This window comes from Crinia signifera, chromosome 5, assembly GCF_055691185.1.
Source record: "Crinia signifera chromosome 5, ASM5569118v1, whole genome shotgun sequence".
Classification (NCBI taxonomy): domain Eukaryota; kingdom Metazoa; phylum Chordata; class Amphibia; order Anura; family Myobatrachidae; genus Crinia; species Crinia signifera.
The window spans coordinates 80,956,014-80,974,431 of record NC_139221.1 but is presented as its reverse complement, the minus strand read 5'-3'; the positions used below and the strand labels follow the sequence as shown (position 1 = coordinate 80,974,431).

The 18,418-nt window shown below is 43.3% G+C and overlaps 1 protein-coding gene across 1 annotated transcript in view; it reads right to left on the bottom strand.

Moving 5' to 3' along the window:
• The window catches only part of ABHD3 (abhydrolase domain containing 3, phospholipase), a 72,523-nt gene that overhangs the window by 16,487 nt on the left and 37,618 nt on the right, over positions 1-18,418 (bottom strand). Inside the window, exon 5 of the mRNA XM_083187533.1 lies at positions 1,303-1,415. Within this exon, the coding sequence (XP_083043659.1) occupies positions 1,303-1,415 (113 nt within the window). The remainder of the gene's footprint in view (positions 1-1,302; positions 1,416-18,418) is intronic.

Below are 18,418 nucleotides of genomic sequence, written 5' to 3'. Positions count from 1 at the left end.
ATTGGGAACCCCTGGGTTAGCGTCAATAGTGGGGTGGCATTAACAATGGGGGGGGGGGGGGGGGGGGCATTTCCCATACAAATTACCCATAAGGGTGGGAATACAATAAAAAATGAGGTCCATTGGGGCATTTAACATTGTTCCCTATGTAAAATCGCATTGATCGCGCCGATCGCCTCACATGCCATTATAATGGCATGCGATGGACGCGATCAATGCGATTTTAACATTGACAGCTAATTTAACATTGATTCCTATGTAAAATCGCGTTGATTGCGTCGGTCGCATCCCATGACATTATAATGGCATGCGATGGACGCGATCAACGCGATTTTAACATTGACAGCTAATTTAACATTGATTCCTATGTAAAATCGCGTTGATTGCGTCGGTCGCATCCCATGCCATTATAATGGCATGCGATGGACGCGATCAACGAGATTTCATCTTTGCCGGCAATAAATGCTCTAAATTGACAGAAAATCGCGTCCATCACATACCTTAAGTTACCTTAACTTAAGGTATGCGATTAAGCACGACAGGCACCGTGCTAGGAAACAAGTACCATTTTTTGCATTGGTTATCAGTCAATTTGCAGAGACCACTACACTTCTAAGTTTATAGCATATAGTTCACCAAAATGCTCTTTATATACTGTATACATTGTGGTTGTGTAAAGATCATTTATATTTTGGTCTTTGCTATTTATTGGTCACTCTCCGTAGTGCATAATGGCCATCAGCATACCTCTCAACTGTCCCGAATTTTTGCGGAGCAGACCCAGGTCCCACCCACGGACAGCAGTGTCCTGCGGTGGGGGAGCAGTTGGGAAACTTCTGCCACTTGCTGCTTTGCTTAGCACAGCAGCTGTGTGCATAGATGCTGTGGACATGAGCACAGCATCTATTCACTGGGAGAGAGGGACAGGGGGCATGGCAAGCAGCTCATACAGCGCTGACCATGCCCCACAGTGTCAAAAATGGGGCGTGGCCTCACAGACTCCTCCTCACCTAAACCCTGCCCCCAATAGACCCTCTTGCCCCTCATAAAAAGTTGGGAGGTATGCATTAGGATAATCTGTGTTTATCTAGAATGGTTCTCTGTAGTAGAATAACCACAAGAGTGATCACTGTGTTAATATATAGAATCCACTATAATGCTCTCTTTTGCATTGTATATTGGTCACTTTCATGCTCCTTATTGCACATCAGTTACTAGAATGCCTATATTTCTAGCTTAAATGCATATTGTTGAATAAGTTTTCTAGTAAAAACAATTAAAAAAGAATTTATTAGCTCTTACCCTCCCATGGAAACACCAGCTGCTGTAAATGGAGCGTCTGGGTACAAGTTATGCACATGTTGAATGACTGTCTCTAAATCCTCAGTGTTAGCAGCACAATATGTCCTGGGTGTCTAAAAAAAGCCAAAACAAGAAGACACTGATAAGCGTCATAATAATAATAATACGCAAATGCATTTTTCTTCATTTGGGCTTTCTGTTCAGTTTCAAGATGAAAGACACTGGAGACAAAAAAGTGGGCAATCGCGCTAAGACCAATATTCCCTCTCGCAAAGAGCCAATAGGTTCATTTTTTGTGCAGACAAAGCCAGCGGTTACCTGTGGGCACATGAAAAGGTCATTGGGTGCATGGTGCATCCTGAACCCAATCTCCATTTTTTTAATGCAAAATAATGGTGTGGCTTTATCACTGTAAAGGACGTACATGTACAGTAAAACACATCACATATTGGGGCCGATATAGAGGGCAGGTATAACTATCCAATGTTTTTGCGCTATGCATTAAGATTTGTAACCGCCCTTTTTACGCATAGCTTACCATGCCATCACTAACATATTCTCTTGTTTCCCTTCCTCCCTTACGCAAGGGCATATTTTCTCTATTTAATAGGACCGTTAATGATTTAGTTACTTTGGAGTTGATATGTATCTAGGTTCTCTTCACATGTCATTTTGTTAAACCATATATTGTTTCATTGTATACTCTATGGTAGGATTATATGTGTGCCTTATTCGCTATTTTTGAGCTCCCCACGTGGGGTCTGTGTAGTTAATCCTCAGATGTATTATATGAGCCAGACTTTAGGTTTTATTATTAGTCAGAAGATGTCACGTGACCCGCCAAGCCAGGTTAAATACTGGATTGGATTAGTTTAGCAGCACATTTTGAAAAAGGATACGGGCACTCGGGCAGTATCTGAAACACGTTGATCTTGGAAGTCGCTTGCTTTTTACGGAAGACACTGCATTATGATCCACCTTTAGGACAACTCGTCTGGAACCAATACGTGTCGGCAGCACGCTAGACTGTCTGTCCGTTGAGGATAGACTCTCATGTTCCATATGCTGTTTTATTGGTGGATTTTATTTGTCTATGGAAGTATTATTAAATATCCAATAATTTTTAAAGAACCATGCAATTGCGGTCTACGTGTATAGATACCTTTGCGTGCATGTGAGATCGGAAGTACATGTAAGTTACTGCACCTATACTTACCTGCTCACATATTGTACCACACGGGTGTCTGAGCTGGGTTGATGATGCCTTGGAGGTTGCTAACTACAGCTAAAGACACCTTAAATTTTGATCAGTATATCATCAGCAATGAAAGGCATCTTAATCCATTTAGAACTAAAGAGTGTACACCTTCTTTTTCTATTCTGTTCCCATGCTAGAAAGTTCTAATTTTATTTACTTATTTTCCAAATGACAGGGCTTTCATTGAATAGTCTCTTGATGAAGCAGGCAACGACTGTGGTGGACTGCGAAATGTGCTGCGTTAGCCACACCCACATCAACATCTGAGTGACAAAAGTGTGCATCATGGTTTCCTGCTACAGCTTTATCCAATTAAGGAACCGTTGTGAGCCTCGAGTCCGGCCAAATGGCCTTTCTAAACAAAGACTGGGAGCTGGATGTCAATCAGCAGTTATTGCGGCGGAAGGAGAAATCTATAGCCGCGCTGTTGTCAGTGGGCGTGCACAGACCCCACCGACAATACAGCTCAATACTGCAGACTCACATAGCCCGGAGCCGACCGCTTCAGTGTGAAAGTGGGGTGATTACAGCATGCCACACTGCATTCCCGGATCAATTGGCAGGTTATACCATGCCCGCACCTGGGCTCCAGTCAGACAATGTGGTAAATATACCTCTATCAGTCCATTAACATCTACAGCTTGAGTGACTGCGTTTCTTAAAAGATAAATAAGGTACTAAATAATGAATTAAACTTTGTATCAATTAACCAGGGTGTTTGATACACTGATTGAACAAAGTAAAATATATATGGACTGGATCACAGCAGTTTGCTAGAAAATCCAGACACCCCACAAAAAAGAAACGGGTGTTGAAACTTTGCTCATTTATTGATTTAATTGCTCATAGGATATTATTGTAATCGGTTGTGTTTTATGTATTTTATATGCATTTTTAGTAGTTCTTTGTGAATAATCTGGGGGGCTAATAATAAAATTGCTATAATTTTTGGATATAATAAATTATTTTGGTACTGGTTTAGTTTCACGGCGGCACTTCCCAGCAGATCGCATGCAAATTGTATGCAAACCATATGCAAATATTGCATGCGATTTGCATATGATTCGATCCGCAATGCGATTTAGCACACCCCCACTATCCACGTCAGTGCGAAGCGCGGCGAGCATGCGATTTGCATACGAATTACATACGATCTGCTGGGAAGTGCCGCTGTGAAACTAAACAAGTACATTTATTTGATACCATTTGTTCTGTGCAGACAGCTCTCCTTATTTTATATTTTTGTATCTGTCTATTGGTTTACTAAGGAAACAGCACCTGTTTTGATGCAGCAGTCTGCAGTTGAATAAAAGGGGTTGAGAAAATGTATGCAGTGCATATTGGAAGTGGTCTAGGGCAGAAAATATGCTTTTCCTTGATTCTTCCCATAGTTCGTTCCACATAAAGTTACTGGTTTAAATATCCAACACTTTTCTTAAATATAGCATACTAGCCCTCCGCCTAAACATTGGTGCAGTTTGAGATTCCAATTTCAACTATACGATCAAAAGCAAAGTTAGCACAAATCCTTCAATGTGTATACAGCTTGTGATGCGATGCTCACCCATTGTGGTATCGGAATTGCAGGAAATAAACAGACTGCAGGCAAGCCAATATTGATTATATTGTATACAGTCTAGTGTTCTAGTAGTCAACATTGGCCATAGTCAAAATGTCAAGTAAATATAGTCAATATTGGATGGTTCTGGGCTCCAGAGAGTTCAAGGGAAATCACATAGGGCCTTATTCTGGTTGACTCGCTCGGATATACATTCGGTTGGAATGTGGTTTTCTGCTGAGTGCGCATGCATACCCTAGTCAATGCGCATGTGCAACGGAGACACACCACACTCGGATGGAACTCTGAGATTTAAAATTCTCCACCGAGCACATCCAGTCAATATGGGTGTAATGTGGGCATATCATTGGGCGCGGTCTGAAAAGTGGGCAAAACTGGGCATAAACCGGGGCATAGAAATGGGTGTGGACCAGAACTGTAGGGCGGTGGCCTCGGTATGCTCACCGAGCAATCAGGCCACAACAGCCCCAAAGCCTTTGGCGGAAAAAAAGCAGTTTTCATGCCTCGCAGCCCACCCAGTTAATCAGCACCACATTAGCTCGGGCAATCAGCACGCACCGACTAACCAGTGCTCGGGTCAATTTAGTTTCAATAACCCATTAAGTCACTGCAGCCCACACACATGGAAGGAAAACATTTGGAAGAAACTTATCTGCATTCATAGCTATACAGTCTCCGAGCAGTAAAAATGAGATCAGTCTGAGCACGGTAGCGTACGTGCATTTGCACACCACTCCCCTTTGCTTGTGCGACCGACCAAACGTGTGTGTTGACTTTATGGGTGTGCTTGCGCTCTCCGAGCAAGTGAGCGAGGCGTACGCTCAGATACGTGCAAATGTGTATCTCAGCAAGTCAACCAGAATAAGGCCCATAGTCACAATGGTACACAGTCAAAATCTCATACCCCTTTCACATCGCACCTAATTACCGGGTTCATACCGGTTTGACCCGGTAATTGGTGCGATGTGAAAGGGGTTACCGGTTACAGCAAAGAAGGTAGCAACACGGCACTATGAACCGGTTTGTTCCCTTTCTGCTTTGCGGTGTGAACAGTTTAATCGGGGCGAGCGACCCGTTTCAACTATGGAGGAGGCAGTGCTTGAAGCAACGCCAGCTCTAAGTGCTGCCTCCTCCCCCCCATCCCCAATGATGCTCTGCCACTCTGCAACAATATTGCCGGTTCGCTGATGCGATGTGAACAGACCGTACATGCAGGGTGGCACCGGGACTGAACTGTTTCAAAGTCCCGATGCCACCCTGCATTTGTGGTCTGAATGAGGTATCATTGTATGTATGTACCTTAACTTCTTTCTTAGTCCTAACAACCTTGTCTCCTCTATTTACCCTATCCAGTGTAAGCTCCTCAGCTAGTCTGCTTTGCCATCTTATGTGTAGAGCAGTGATTCCCAACCCTGGTCCTCAAGTACCCCCAACAGTGCACATTTTCCAGGTCACCCAGCAGGTGCACTCATTATTCAGACACATTTAAAAAGATCTACAGGTGGAGCTAATTATTTTGCCTTCTGTGTGGAGACCTGAAAAATGCGCACTGTTAGGGGTACTTGAGGACCAGGGTTGGGAACCACATCATTGTCTGCTGACTCTAGCATGTGTTTTGCTTTCCTGTACTGTATTTGTCACACCTGGTCTGTGGTTTGTATTTATGTATATATGCATAGATAAATGAGCTCCCCCACCTCTGCATGACCACTTTAAGCCCTGGTGATGAGCCACCAGTAATACTGTACCTAATAATAGCGTTTGTGGCAGAAGAGATTTAATCTGGGTTTCCCTTACCTTTCTATTGGGAGTACTACCACAGAGGAAATCCATTATGCAGAATTCCTCCTTTAGGAGGCTCAACATTGGCAGTGCACAATTAAGGACTACAAAAATACCTACGGGCTAATGACAGTCTACCGTTGGCCATTTTTAGGAGCCGGTTAAGATCCAGATGTCAAGCCCTACTGAAAATCCTCCATTATTGTTATACATGTGACACATACTTTGGGGCTGTATTCAATGCGGCCGGCGAGGAGGTTAAATGGTGGGGTTCGCCGAAAACAAGCGATCCTTGCCGTTTAACCCCCACGACAGCCGCTTACCCTATTCAACTCACCGGGGAAATCCTCCCTGTCAGAGGATGGCGAGGATTCCCCCAAACAGCGAGGCTTGCGGCTAATGCAGGGAGCCCGCTGCATTTAGCTGCGAGCCTCGCTGTCTTAGCAGCGACATAGGGTGTTTCCCCCCTCGAACCAAAAAGCTAGCGAGGGGGAAACGTTGTGTGGCAGGGGGTCAGTTGAATACTGACCATGCAAGCTGGTCAGTATTTGAATAGACCCAAACTGCTGGGTCCCCAGCAAGTTGTTAGATAGTCATTAGATCGACATGCATTTAGGTCGACATGTGTCTAGGTCGACATGCAGGAAGGTCAACATGAGTCTAGGTCGACATGGGTTAGGTCAACAGGGTCATTAGGTCGACATGGGTTAGGTCAAAAGGCTGACATGGGGTTTTCCACTGTTTTTGGAGACGATCGGTGCTGACAGGCGGTATTTCATGCCCTACCATCCACTACGGCGTGCTGGGAGAATAAAATAGTGTGCCGAGCATAGCGAGGCACCGAGCCCGAAGCATGGCGAACGCAGCGAGCCATGCGAGGGGACACAATGCTTTTTAACCTGTGTCCATGTGACTGTCGACATTTGGGTCAAAAAACAGTGAAAAACCATGTTGACCTTTTGATTGTCGACCTAGACTCATGTCGACCTTCCTGCATGTCGAACTAAATGCATGTTGACCTAATGGCTGTCTAACAACTTGCTGGTGACCAACTGATCCACACCCAACCTTAGGTGGTCAGCACAAGAGAGCAGTTAAAATAAAATTCAGTTCTTGTGTAGTTTCATGGCGCCAGCATGGGTTGGGCACGCTCGCCAAACTATCTAAGATAAAGTAACTTAACTCCATGCCAACGTGGATAGTTCATACCCCCACTTTCCACGTTGGCATGGAGTTCATTTTAGATAGCGTGGCGAGCGCAGCGAGCCACCGAGCCTGCAGCGTGGGCGAGCGAAGCGAGCCCCGCAAGGGGACTCAGACGCACAGCACCATGCTGGCACCGTGAAACTACACAAGTACCTAAAATTCTAATAATACAGTGAGCCAGTGATCGAATGCTTATAATGACAGATATAAATTCAATTGTAGTTTTGTCCTTGAACAACTGAAATCTGCGTGGGTTTGAATTGTCTGAAGCGGTCTCTTCTGGATACTTACACATGCTGCAATTTCTGGATAATAGTGTGTTGCAACTTCAGTGACTTAATTATAAAATCATAAAGCAAATGATCTCATATTTACAAGCAACATATAGAAACACACCTGCACAGCTAATAAAACATCTGTAAAAGTAACTCATTTTCTATTTAAAAAGTATGAGCCCTAATTATATGCAAGTGTAGCTGTCAAAAGAACCACATGATCTTGTGTGACATGTGGGTGTGAAAGTGTTAAGCAAAACAAAACCATCTTGCCTGCCTAAAAATAAATGAATGCTCCCATAATACAGCATGGCCCTTATTCAGATCTGATCGCCGTACAAATTTGTTCTCAAAATGAGCAAAACCATGTGCACTGCAGGTGGAGAAGATGTAACATGTATAGAGAGAGTTAGATTTGTGTGAGTTATTTTGTTTTTGTGCAGAGTAAATACTGGCTGCATTATTTTTACACTGCAATTAGATTTTGGTTTCAACACACCCCACCCAAATTTAACTCTCTCTGCACATGTTACATCTGCCCCACCTGCAGTGCATGTGGTTTTGGCCATTTTGAGAACAAATTTGTACTGCGATCAGATCTGAATAAGGGCCTATATCTCACATTCATTCACAAACAGACAGTTCATGCCCTGATACTTTTGCCAAATTTTCAATTACTCCTGACTCATCTGAAATATTAATCAGATATACAATTAGCCAAACCTTCTCTGCCTAAATATAGCATTACAAAACCAGACAAATGAATTCTCATATAATCAAAATCAAATTGAAATCAAATGGACATTATACGATTTTCAGCCGCATGGGATCACGATGCGTGACCCCGCGGTATCAAAATCAAATAGAACAATAGACTGTACAGGCAAGACTATATAGTACAGATCTGTGTTATATACATTGGGGATCGATAGTTTGGGCACCCCAGGAAAAAATGTATTTTAATGTGCAAAAAGAAGCCAAGGAAAGATGGAAACATCTCCAAAAGGCATCTTATTACAGATTAGACATTCTTATAACATGTCAAAAAAGTTTGGGTACTTATATGTTAGCCGGGTTAGCTAGCTAAGCAGTGGGTGGTGAAGCAGCGGGCAGGAGGGCGGGCAGTGAGGCGGCGGTGACGCGAGTGGGAGGGTGGACTGCCGGCAGTGACGCGATGCGACCTCTGAGGGAGCATCACATGTTTTCCCGGCTCCCCCAGTGCCACTAGCCAGCCACCTTTTCCATTGATGGTCCCCCAGCCACCTTTGCCATAGATAGCAAAAGTGCAACTAACCATCGATGGTGTATAAGTATGCAATGGATGGCCATCAATGTTTTTACACATCGATGGTCATCCAGGGATGGCCATCGTTGCCTTTGCCATTGATGGCAAAAGTGCAACTGACCATCGATGGTGTATAAGTATGCAATGGATGACCATCGATGTTTTACACATCGATGTTCATCCAGCGATGGTGACATCGATGGTGGGAAACAATCTGGTTTTCCCCATCGATGTCAAAACTATTCGACATTGGCCATAAACCATTGATGTTTTGTAAACATCGATGGTCGATGGCCAACCCTAAGCGCTGGGACTGTCATGGCGTACCCACGGAATGCATATCCCCACTATCCACGTCATACCCCTACTATCCACATGGGCGTGGCGAGAGCAGCGAGCCCCACAAGGGGACGCGGATACGTCCACGAGGGGATACGCGTCCCCTCGCCATGCTTCGGGCTTGGTGGCTCGCCACACTTTATAAAATTAACTCCATGCCCACGTGGATAGTGGAGGTATGACGTGGATAGTGGGGATATGAAACATTATGCATTAACGTAGCTCCAAATACATAACTTACGTAGTTTACGTAAGTTACGTAGTTCATGTAACTAGCATAGTGGTGTATTGGTATTCTCAATACACCACTTTGCAAACTACATAACGGGTTCCCAACTAACATATAAGTACCAAAGTTTGATTTTATTTCCGTCATTTACACTTTCAAAATAACAGAAAACAAAAAATGGAGTCTGCAAAAGTTTGGGCACCCTGCAGAGTTTATAGCATGCACCGCCCCCTTTGGACAGCTGAGACCTGGCAGTGTCAGGAATTGTTCTCAATCATCGTCTGGAAAGACCAGGTGATGTCAATCTCAAAGGTTTTCAAAGCCCACACTCATCTGACCTTGCCCCAACAATCAGCACCATGGGTTCCTCTAAGCAGTTATGTAGAACACTGAAAGTGAGAATAGTTGATGCTCACAAAGCAGGAGAAGGCTATAAGAGAATAGCAAAGCGTTATCAGATGCCTATATCCTCTGTTCGGAATGTAATTAAGAAATGGCAGTCATCAGGAGGAGTGGAAGTTAAAGCAAGATCTGGAAGACCAAGACAAATATCAGACAGAACAGCTCACAGGATTGTGAGAAAAGCAAGTCAAAATCCACGTTTGACTGCACGATCCCTCCAGGAAGATCTGGCAGACACTGGAGTTGTGGTACACTATTCCACTATAAAGAGATACTTGTACAAATATGGTCTTCATGGAAGAGTCATCAGAATTAAACCTCTTCGACGTCCTCACCACAAAAATCAGCGTTTGAAGTTTGCAAATGAACATATAGACAAGCCTGATGCATTTTGGAATCAAGTTCTGTGGACCGAAGAGGTTAAAATACAACTTTTTGGCCGGAATGAGCAAAGGTACGTTTGGAGGTGAAAGGGCACAGAATTTAATGAAAAGAACCTCTGTCCAACTGTTAAGCATGCGGGTGGATCAATCGTGCTTTTGGGTTGTATTGCAGCCAGTGGCTCAGGGAACATTTAACAAGTAGAAGGAAAAATGGATTCAATAAGATTCCAGGAAATTTTGGACGCTAGCTTGATGCCATCTGTGAAAAAGCTGAATTTAAAGAGAGTCTGGCTTCTACAAATGGATAATGATCCTAAACACACCTCAAAATCCACGGTGCATTACATCAAGAGGCGTAAACTGAAGGTTTTGCCATGGCCTTCACAATCTCCTGACCTCAACATAATTGAAAATCTATGGATAGACCTTAAAAGAGCAGTGCGTCACAGACAGCCCAGGAATCTCAAAGAACTGGAAGACTTTTGTAAGGACGAATGGGTGAAGATACCTCAAACAAGAATTGAAAGACTCTTGGCTGGCTACAAAAAGCGTTTACAAGCTGTGATACTTGCCAAAGGGGGCAATACAAGGTATTAACTCTGCAGGGTGCCCAAACTTTTGCAGACGCCATTTTTTGTTTTCTGATATTCTGAAAGTGTAAATGATGGAAATCAAATCAAACTTTTTTTGACATAAGAATGTCTAAAGCTGTGTACACACGGCAGCGATATATTGCTCAGTATCCCGTTTGCACTGGAGGCCGGTGCACACTCCCATCGCGGGCAATATGGTCGCCGCCCCCCCCCCCCCCCCTGGGGAAACACCCTTATCTGTAATTTGATGCCTCTTAGGGTTTTTCCATCTTTCCTTTGCTGCTTTAAGAACAGTAAAATTATTTTTTGCCTGGGGTACCCAAACTTTCGAGCCCCACTGTAGTCAAAATCGAATACGTTTTGCTTGATGTTCGATTCAATCCTGATTTGATGGGTTTAAATTGCAAAGCAAAATCTCACCGTGTGAATACTCCTGAATACTATTCCTGCACTTCAGTGGTAACCCAGCAGCTTTCCTGCAGCTATTTTATGGACACACTTTGCTTTGACCTCTGTACAGCATTTTGTAATGCTGTATGGCAGTGTACTTTGCTCTAATTTACTGCTGAATTGAAAAATGCTTTACTGTCTATAAATATTATCACGCAGAGGTGAGATTACCTAGATCAGGACAGGCCAACCTGTGGCTCTCCAGATGTTGTGAAACTACAAATCCCAGCATGCCTTGCCACTCCCCTATAGCAAAACTGTAGCAAGGCATGATGGATTTTGTAGTTAGACAACATCTGGAGAGCCACAGGTTGCCCAGGCCTGACGGGAAGCGGTCATCTATTAGAATGAACTTAGGTCTACAGTCATTAGGTCGACCCCACGAGGTCGACTGGCAGGAAGGTCGACCTGACTTAAGGTCGACATGGGCCAAGGTCGACATGACTTAAGGTCAAATTTGCATAAAGGTCGACATGAAGAAGGTCGACTGGTCATAAGGTCGACATGGGTTTTTCACTGTTTTTTTGAGCCGACATGTGCCGACAGGCGGTATTTCATGCCCTACCATCCACTAGGGCGTGGTGGGAGAATAAAATAGTGTGCCGAGCGCAGCGAGGCACCGTACCCGAAGCATTGCTAGCGAAGCGAGCGATGCGAGGGTCCGATTCTCATTGCCAACTGTGTCCATGTCGACTGTGTCGACATTCGGATAAAAAAACAGTGAAAAACCCATGTCGACCTTATGACCAGTCGACCTTCCTCATGTCGACCTTGGCCCATGTCGACCTTAAGTCAGGTCGACCTTCCTGCCAGTCGACCTAGTGGGGTCGACCTAATGACTGTAGACCTAAGTTCATTCTGACAGATGTACCGCTTCCGGCCTGACCTAGATCATATGTTTTGATAATAAAAAGGAGGGATCTGGTGTAAAAATTAAACAAAAAAAACCATCAACTAAATCATGTACTATATGAATATATACATATATATATATATATATATATATATATATATATATATATATATATATATATATATATATATATATATATATATATATATATATATATATACAGATGATTTACAATAGGTAACACTTTGTTAATATCATATAATTCAATATTTATATTCCTTATTTTTGGTTTGATAGACTGATAAAAATTAAATAAAAAAAAGTGTTGTATAAATAAACAAAATCAATGGATGTGGGATGTAATGCCGCCAGAGATAGCTGGACATGTGGGATGCTAGATGATCTCAGATGTTTTTTCAAAGGGGCATTCACTTACAAGGCAAAATCATTCCTTGTAAAAGATTGTCCCTTTAAAAATAAATTTGACCGAGATCAACCAGTATCTCACACATGTAGCGATCTTGGACTCCATTACATCCAACTCATAGTTTAATGCATATTGAATAATCGAATCAAGCAGATTGTCCGTACAACCCTAGGATCAAATAAGTTAAAGGTGCCCATACACTGCTGCGAAGTCTCGCAGCAGTGTTCGGACACAAGATTCCCTGCAAGCCGCCGGGACCTTCCCGGTGGCAGGGACGCATGCGATCCGTTGTGATATATTGCATGTGTCCCTGCTTCCTGCCCGCCTCGCCGCCTGGAGGGAAGTCCCCTGGTCAGGTCCGATGCGCACGGGACCGTGCTTCAGATAAGTCAGGGATCTTTTTGGTTATCATTCATTATTTCATCTTTGTGCATTGTTGGATTCCCCAGTGAGGGCCTGGGACTGTTAGCATAACCCTTGGTGTTGTACTCTCTCCCTTTAATAGGATTGTGTTCATAGGTTACAGCTTGTGCATTGTTACACCCATTGTCCTTTGGGACTCATATCCCTGGTTAGAACTTGTGCATTGTTGCATTTGTAGGGCAGTACTCTCCATAAGGGGGTGCGTGTGGTCAGTGCTGTGCTTAGTCTCCTCCAGCAGCCTTGTCCCTTGTAAGACCTGGCGGCCCCGGAGTGGGGGCGGACCTAATTCGCCCTCTCAAATGTGGCTGTTAAAGGTGAAGCATTAGTTTTCAGGAGGCGAATGGGACTGCTGGGCATCGGCAACGGGGTTCCCACACACTCCACCCTAACAGGAATTAACCTTTTTTGGACTTCAATTGAAACCGATTGCTACAGATCGGTGAGTGCTGTTTTTCCAATACCTGGGATCATTTAATATTATATATATGTCTTATATCTTACCTACATATCTCTTATCTCTCAGCTACCTCAAGATCATTGCAATTGTCAGGAGAAAATCTAAATTCATTATGAGATTATCACATTCAGTAAGCAGAACATTAAACACAAAGAAGGCGCTTAACATACCGATAAATTGAAAGCTGATTATAAAAAGTCTGCTTAAACTGTGGACTTGCTCAATTCAGGGACTTGGCCTTATTAATAAAGATTTTTTACATCTTGCCACAATAGGGCACTGTGGTGATTTCCAAAGCAACACTGAGACAATTGTTCTTTAGAAGGTTTAGAAAGATTTTCTTTTCATAAGGAAGCCTGCCATTGATTTCAGAGTGAAGCTGCTGGCCAGTTCATACTTGTGTAGCAGCTATGTATTGTGAAGAACTTTATATCTAGTATGGAAACGTCCTTTAACGGGGATGGCCAGTGTTCTTGAAAAAAAGAGCGTGCCAAAGCTAGGGTCTGCATATTTCCTGGCTTCGACTATGAAGCTTAGACAGAGTAACCCCAGGCTCACTCAGATAGACAATGCCATCAAAGAGTGATATAATGCTATGTCTAAGCAGCGGAACACAGAAGCAGGCAGGATGCACAAGGTACAGCAGTGATGTGATCTGCGTCCATCTTTGAATATGACCCATTGTATCTACATGGCGTATGGCTGCATAGCCGCTTTTGCATGTGCTCCGTTTCTTAGCATGACTTTCAGTGTAAAGTCATGCATGATAGACTATGCAAATATACAGTATGTACATTCATCCACACATCTGTTCCATTATAGATGTGTTTAGAAATAAATGTAAATGGTACAGCATTAATATCTTACCTTTCCTGTACAAAGGCCACGTTACATGTGTAACGGACTCTCAAACAACAAACTGTAGTGCAGCACAATTACTAGCACCTTTGTCAGTATCAGAATACGTACAAGGAGACACTATTGCACTGAGACATATTCCCTTCACCCTCTACTAGTTCAGTAAAGAAAACAACTTACACTACATGGAAATCCCTTACAATAATATATGACTGAAGTAAAACATATCATGGCAAGTTGCTAGTCTGTAAAAGTGACGGCACAACATAACGGGTATATGGGTCATTGGGTCAACCAAATTAAGGTTGACATACATTGGGTCAACCACTTAAAGTTGAAAGGCCTTAGGTCGACAGAGACAAAAGGTCGACATGCCTAAGGTTGATGGGGTCAAAAGGTCGACAAGCATTATGTGGCCTTTTTGAAGGTCAAAAGGTTAATTAAAATTTTTTTTGTCCCGGATGTCGACATAGTTGACATGGACACCGTATCTCCTCATTCAGCTCGCTGTGCTTGCCATGCTTCGGGCACAGTGCCTCGCTATGTTTGGGACACTATTATATTCTTCTGCCATGCCTTAGTGTATGGTAGGGCATAAAATAGCGCCTGTTGGCACATGTCGGCTCAAAAAACAAGTGACACTTGAATTTCCCCCATACAGGTGAGGAGCAGCATTAGCCTTTTATTACATAGGATGCCTAAATGGGCATCCATGTTTTATTTTCTATGTTTTACATCCATGTTTTATTTTCTATGTTTTACATCCATGTTTTATTTTCTATGTTTTACAGCTATTTTACAAAGGTAACATAATTTATCATATTTAGGTGCAGTATTCATTCAAATAAAATATTTCTTTCACCTAGAACAGAAGTGAAGCCAGACTACATTAAATATCTGTTTTATGTAACTATGGGGCTAATGCAAACCTGATTGAAGGACAAATTTTGTTCACCAAATGGGAAAAACCATGTGCACTGCGGGGGTTATGTAACATGTGCAGAGAGAGTAAAGGTGGCTATACACAGGTCCAACTTGTGCCTCCAACATGTCGGACCTGTGTATGGCCATCTTTACTCTCTCTGCACATCCCCTTGAACTCCCCCGGGAGCTCCCCAAGGGGGCTACCTTCATGTGCCAATTTTTACATGCGATAAAAGGACTCTCAGGGAGCTAAATGCGGGAAAAAAGTTGCGATACATAACGGGTGCTAAAAAGCACCCGCGATGTGCCACTGACGGTCCAATTCTTATTCATCTTATGTGCTGCACATAAGATCTCCAGGCTCCGATCGATGCGCATTGAAATGCACATCGGTTCGGACCTTTAGGTCAAACACCTCTGATTTGGGAACCCGATATATCGTCCTGATCCGTCAAAATCGAGTGAAATCGGCACAAATCGACCCTGTGTATGGGCACCGTAAGATTTGAGTTATGTTGTTCTGTGCAGGGTAAATATTTGCTGCTTTATTTTTACATTACAATTTAGATTTCAGTTTGAACACGCCTCACCCAAATCTAACTCTCTCTGCCCATGTTACATCTGCCCCACCTGCAGTACACATGGTTCTTGCGCATTTTAAGAACAAATTTGCCTTGTAATCAAGTCTGTATTAGGCCCATACACATTGTGTAAATAATTCAAATAAAACATAACTGTCCTCAGGAAATGTATGTAAGATATTTCCACACACTCACAAGTTCCTGAAAGACAGAGATCACTATCAGACACGAGTTTGCTGCGGTCTCTCTGCAATCTGTGTTTAGTGACAATACTGTCAGACAAATGTCTGGTCCTGTCTGAATACTAATAGCACAGAAGGGGCTGCAGTGAGCAAACCATAAAGAAAGAGGGCATGCAGATCAGTGGATGTACATAGACTACTAATACATCTACACAGTGCTCCAATTTGTTTGCACCTTCATATTTGTACACGTATCCAAAAGCATAGGATCAATTTAGGAAAATATTGTTCTTTACACAGCCTATAGTAGATTTGCAGATGGTTAGGAGGGCACTGATCTCAGAGGTGAAGGGATACGGTGCAGAGACAGGCTAGGGGCGGCCCGGCATATGGGGAAGCACTGAGCATGCTCCTAGTGTAGCGCAAAATAGGGGTGTAATGTGCGGCCAACAAGGTGTGCAATGGGGGAATGCCACGAGGCCTGGCCATAAATGAGGAAGCTTCTGAGAATAACTTCTAGCCACTTAAACCTCCCTAAGATATATAGCAGTGGTTACCACTTGTCAGACTTCTCAACTCTCTCTTAACCTAACATAGGGAGAGGTATCAGCAGTAGAAAGAAAGAAGTAATAATGCCACTGTATAGGTCATTGGTACGACCTCACCTAGAGTATTGTGTTCAGTTCTGGAGGCCATATCTCCAGAAGGATATAAATACATTAGAGACTGTACAAAGAAGAGCAACTAAAATGGTGCATGGCCTACATCACAAAACGTACCAGGAAAGACTAAAAGATCTTAATATGTATACTTTAGCGCAGAGAAGGGAAAGGGGGGACATGATAGAAACTTTCAAATATATCAAGGGCTTTAACAAGGTACAGGTGGGAGACATTCTTCACAGGAAGAGGAGCAACAGAACACGAGGACATGCACTGAAACTAGAGGGAGGAAGATTCAGGGGAAATGCGAGGAAGAATTTTTTCACAGAAAGAGTAGTAGATAAGTGGAATAGCCTCCCAACAGAGGTGGTAGACGCAAATACAGTAGTACAATTTAAACATGCTTGGGATAAGCATATTGATATCCTTACAAAAAAATAAGGATCAAATATGGTTTGAGGTAACATGTTTAAAAAAAGGGGCAGACTAGATGGGCCAAGTGGTTCTTATCTGCCGTCAAATTCTATGTTTCTATGGGCCTAATTCTAGTTCACTCTTTCTGACAAAATCCTTCTTAGATGGACAAAACCATGGAGGTTATACTGGTTGGTGCGTAAATTTCCGAATTCTTTCAGAGCGGACCGCACGCCACCCTGTGCGGACATTGTAAGAAGAAACGCCCACAGGTCCTCCGCATTCGGAAGGACTTACACTTTAAGAAGGGCGTGTTTACGGACTACATCCAAACCTTGCATGTGCGGTGGACACACACATATTCTGCACGGTCTTACAGTGTCAGAACGGACGGGAAGCTGCCCGTACGCACCGAAACATACTACTATCATCGGAACTCATACATCACACACATGACACACTTATGCAATTAGACTACCTCATTAAAAAGGGATTGTTTTTATTGGTCATCAATTGCAGTGTAAATGTGTGTAAAAAATGCAGCCGTGCTTTCAGCATATATTTGTGTGTTTAGTAATGGTCCATTTAGGCTGCAATGGTTCCAATTGAAGCAATGAAAAGAGTGTAATTAATGAGTAATGAGTAGAGGAGTGGATTGTATTGTGTTCAGCTGACAGTGGTTCAGGTGCGGCCGTATTAATTGGGCGATCCGAATGCCTAGCGCATGACCGAGTGGTGTCCGCAATGTGAAACTTGCTTATGAAGACCGCATATTTCCTGCCTGTTGGTTCGTTTGCAGTCGGTGTTCTGTCCGAATGCACGCCTACCAGAATTAGTGCACTCCCTCGTGTACGCCCATGTTTACACCCAGTTTAGCCCACTTTGAAACTACGCCCCTGTGTAGTTCCGAATGACGCCCATATTACGCCCATATTTCCCGAGTGAATGCGGTGCACATTTCTGTACGGTATTAGTGAGAACGAGTACGGAGACCGTGCGTGGCACATGCGCATAGCGTTGCCCACGCATGCGCAGACGGCTAAAAAACGCCATCTGAAAGAATTCGGAAATTTACGCATCGACCAGAATAAGGCCCCATGTGCACTGCAGGTGGGGCAGATGTAAAATCTGCAGAGAGAATTAGATTTGGGTGAGTTAATTTGTTTCTGTGCAGGGTAAATACTGGCTGCTTTATTTTTACACTGCAATATAGATCTCACTTTGAAGTAAAACCCCACCCAAATCTAATTCTCTCTGCACAGTAACATCTGCCCCCCTGCAGTGCACATGGTTTTATCCATCTAAGAAGGAATTTGTCAGAAAGAGTGAACCAAAATAACTACCTATGTCTCTGCTTCCCCATCAGAAGCCATGGGTGGACATATAAAGGGCCTCTAGATTGGTATATACTATTTATGGCTAGTACACATACACTAAATGTTTAGGATTGTGTGGTACAGTTACGACTCGAACCTTACCGTGCCAATGAACAACCTTCCTCTTGAGACCTTTGGGCCAGACACATGTTTGATGCCAGATTTATACTCCCCTTCC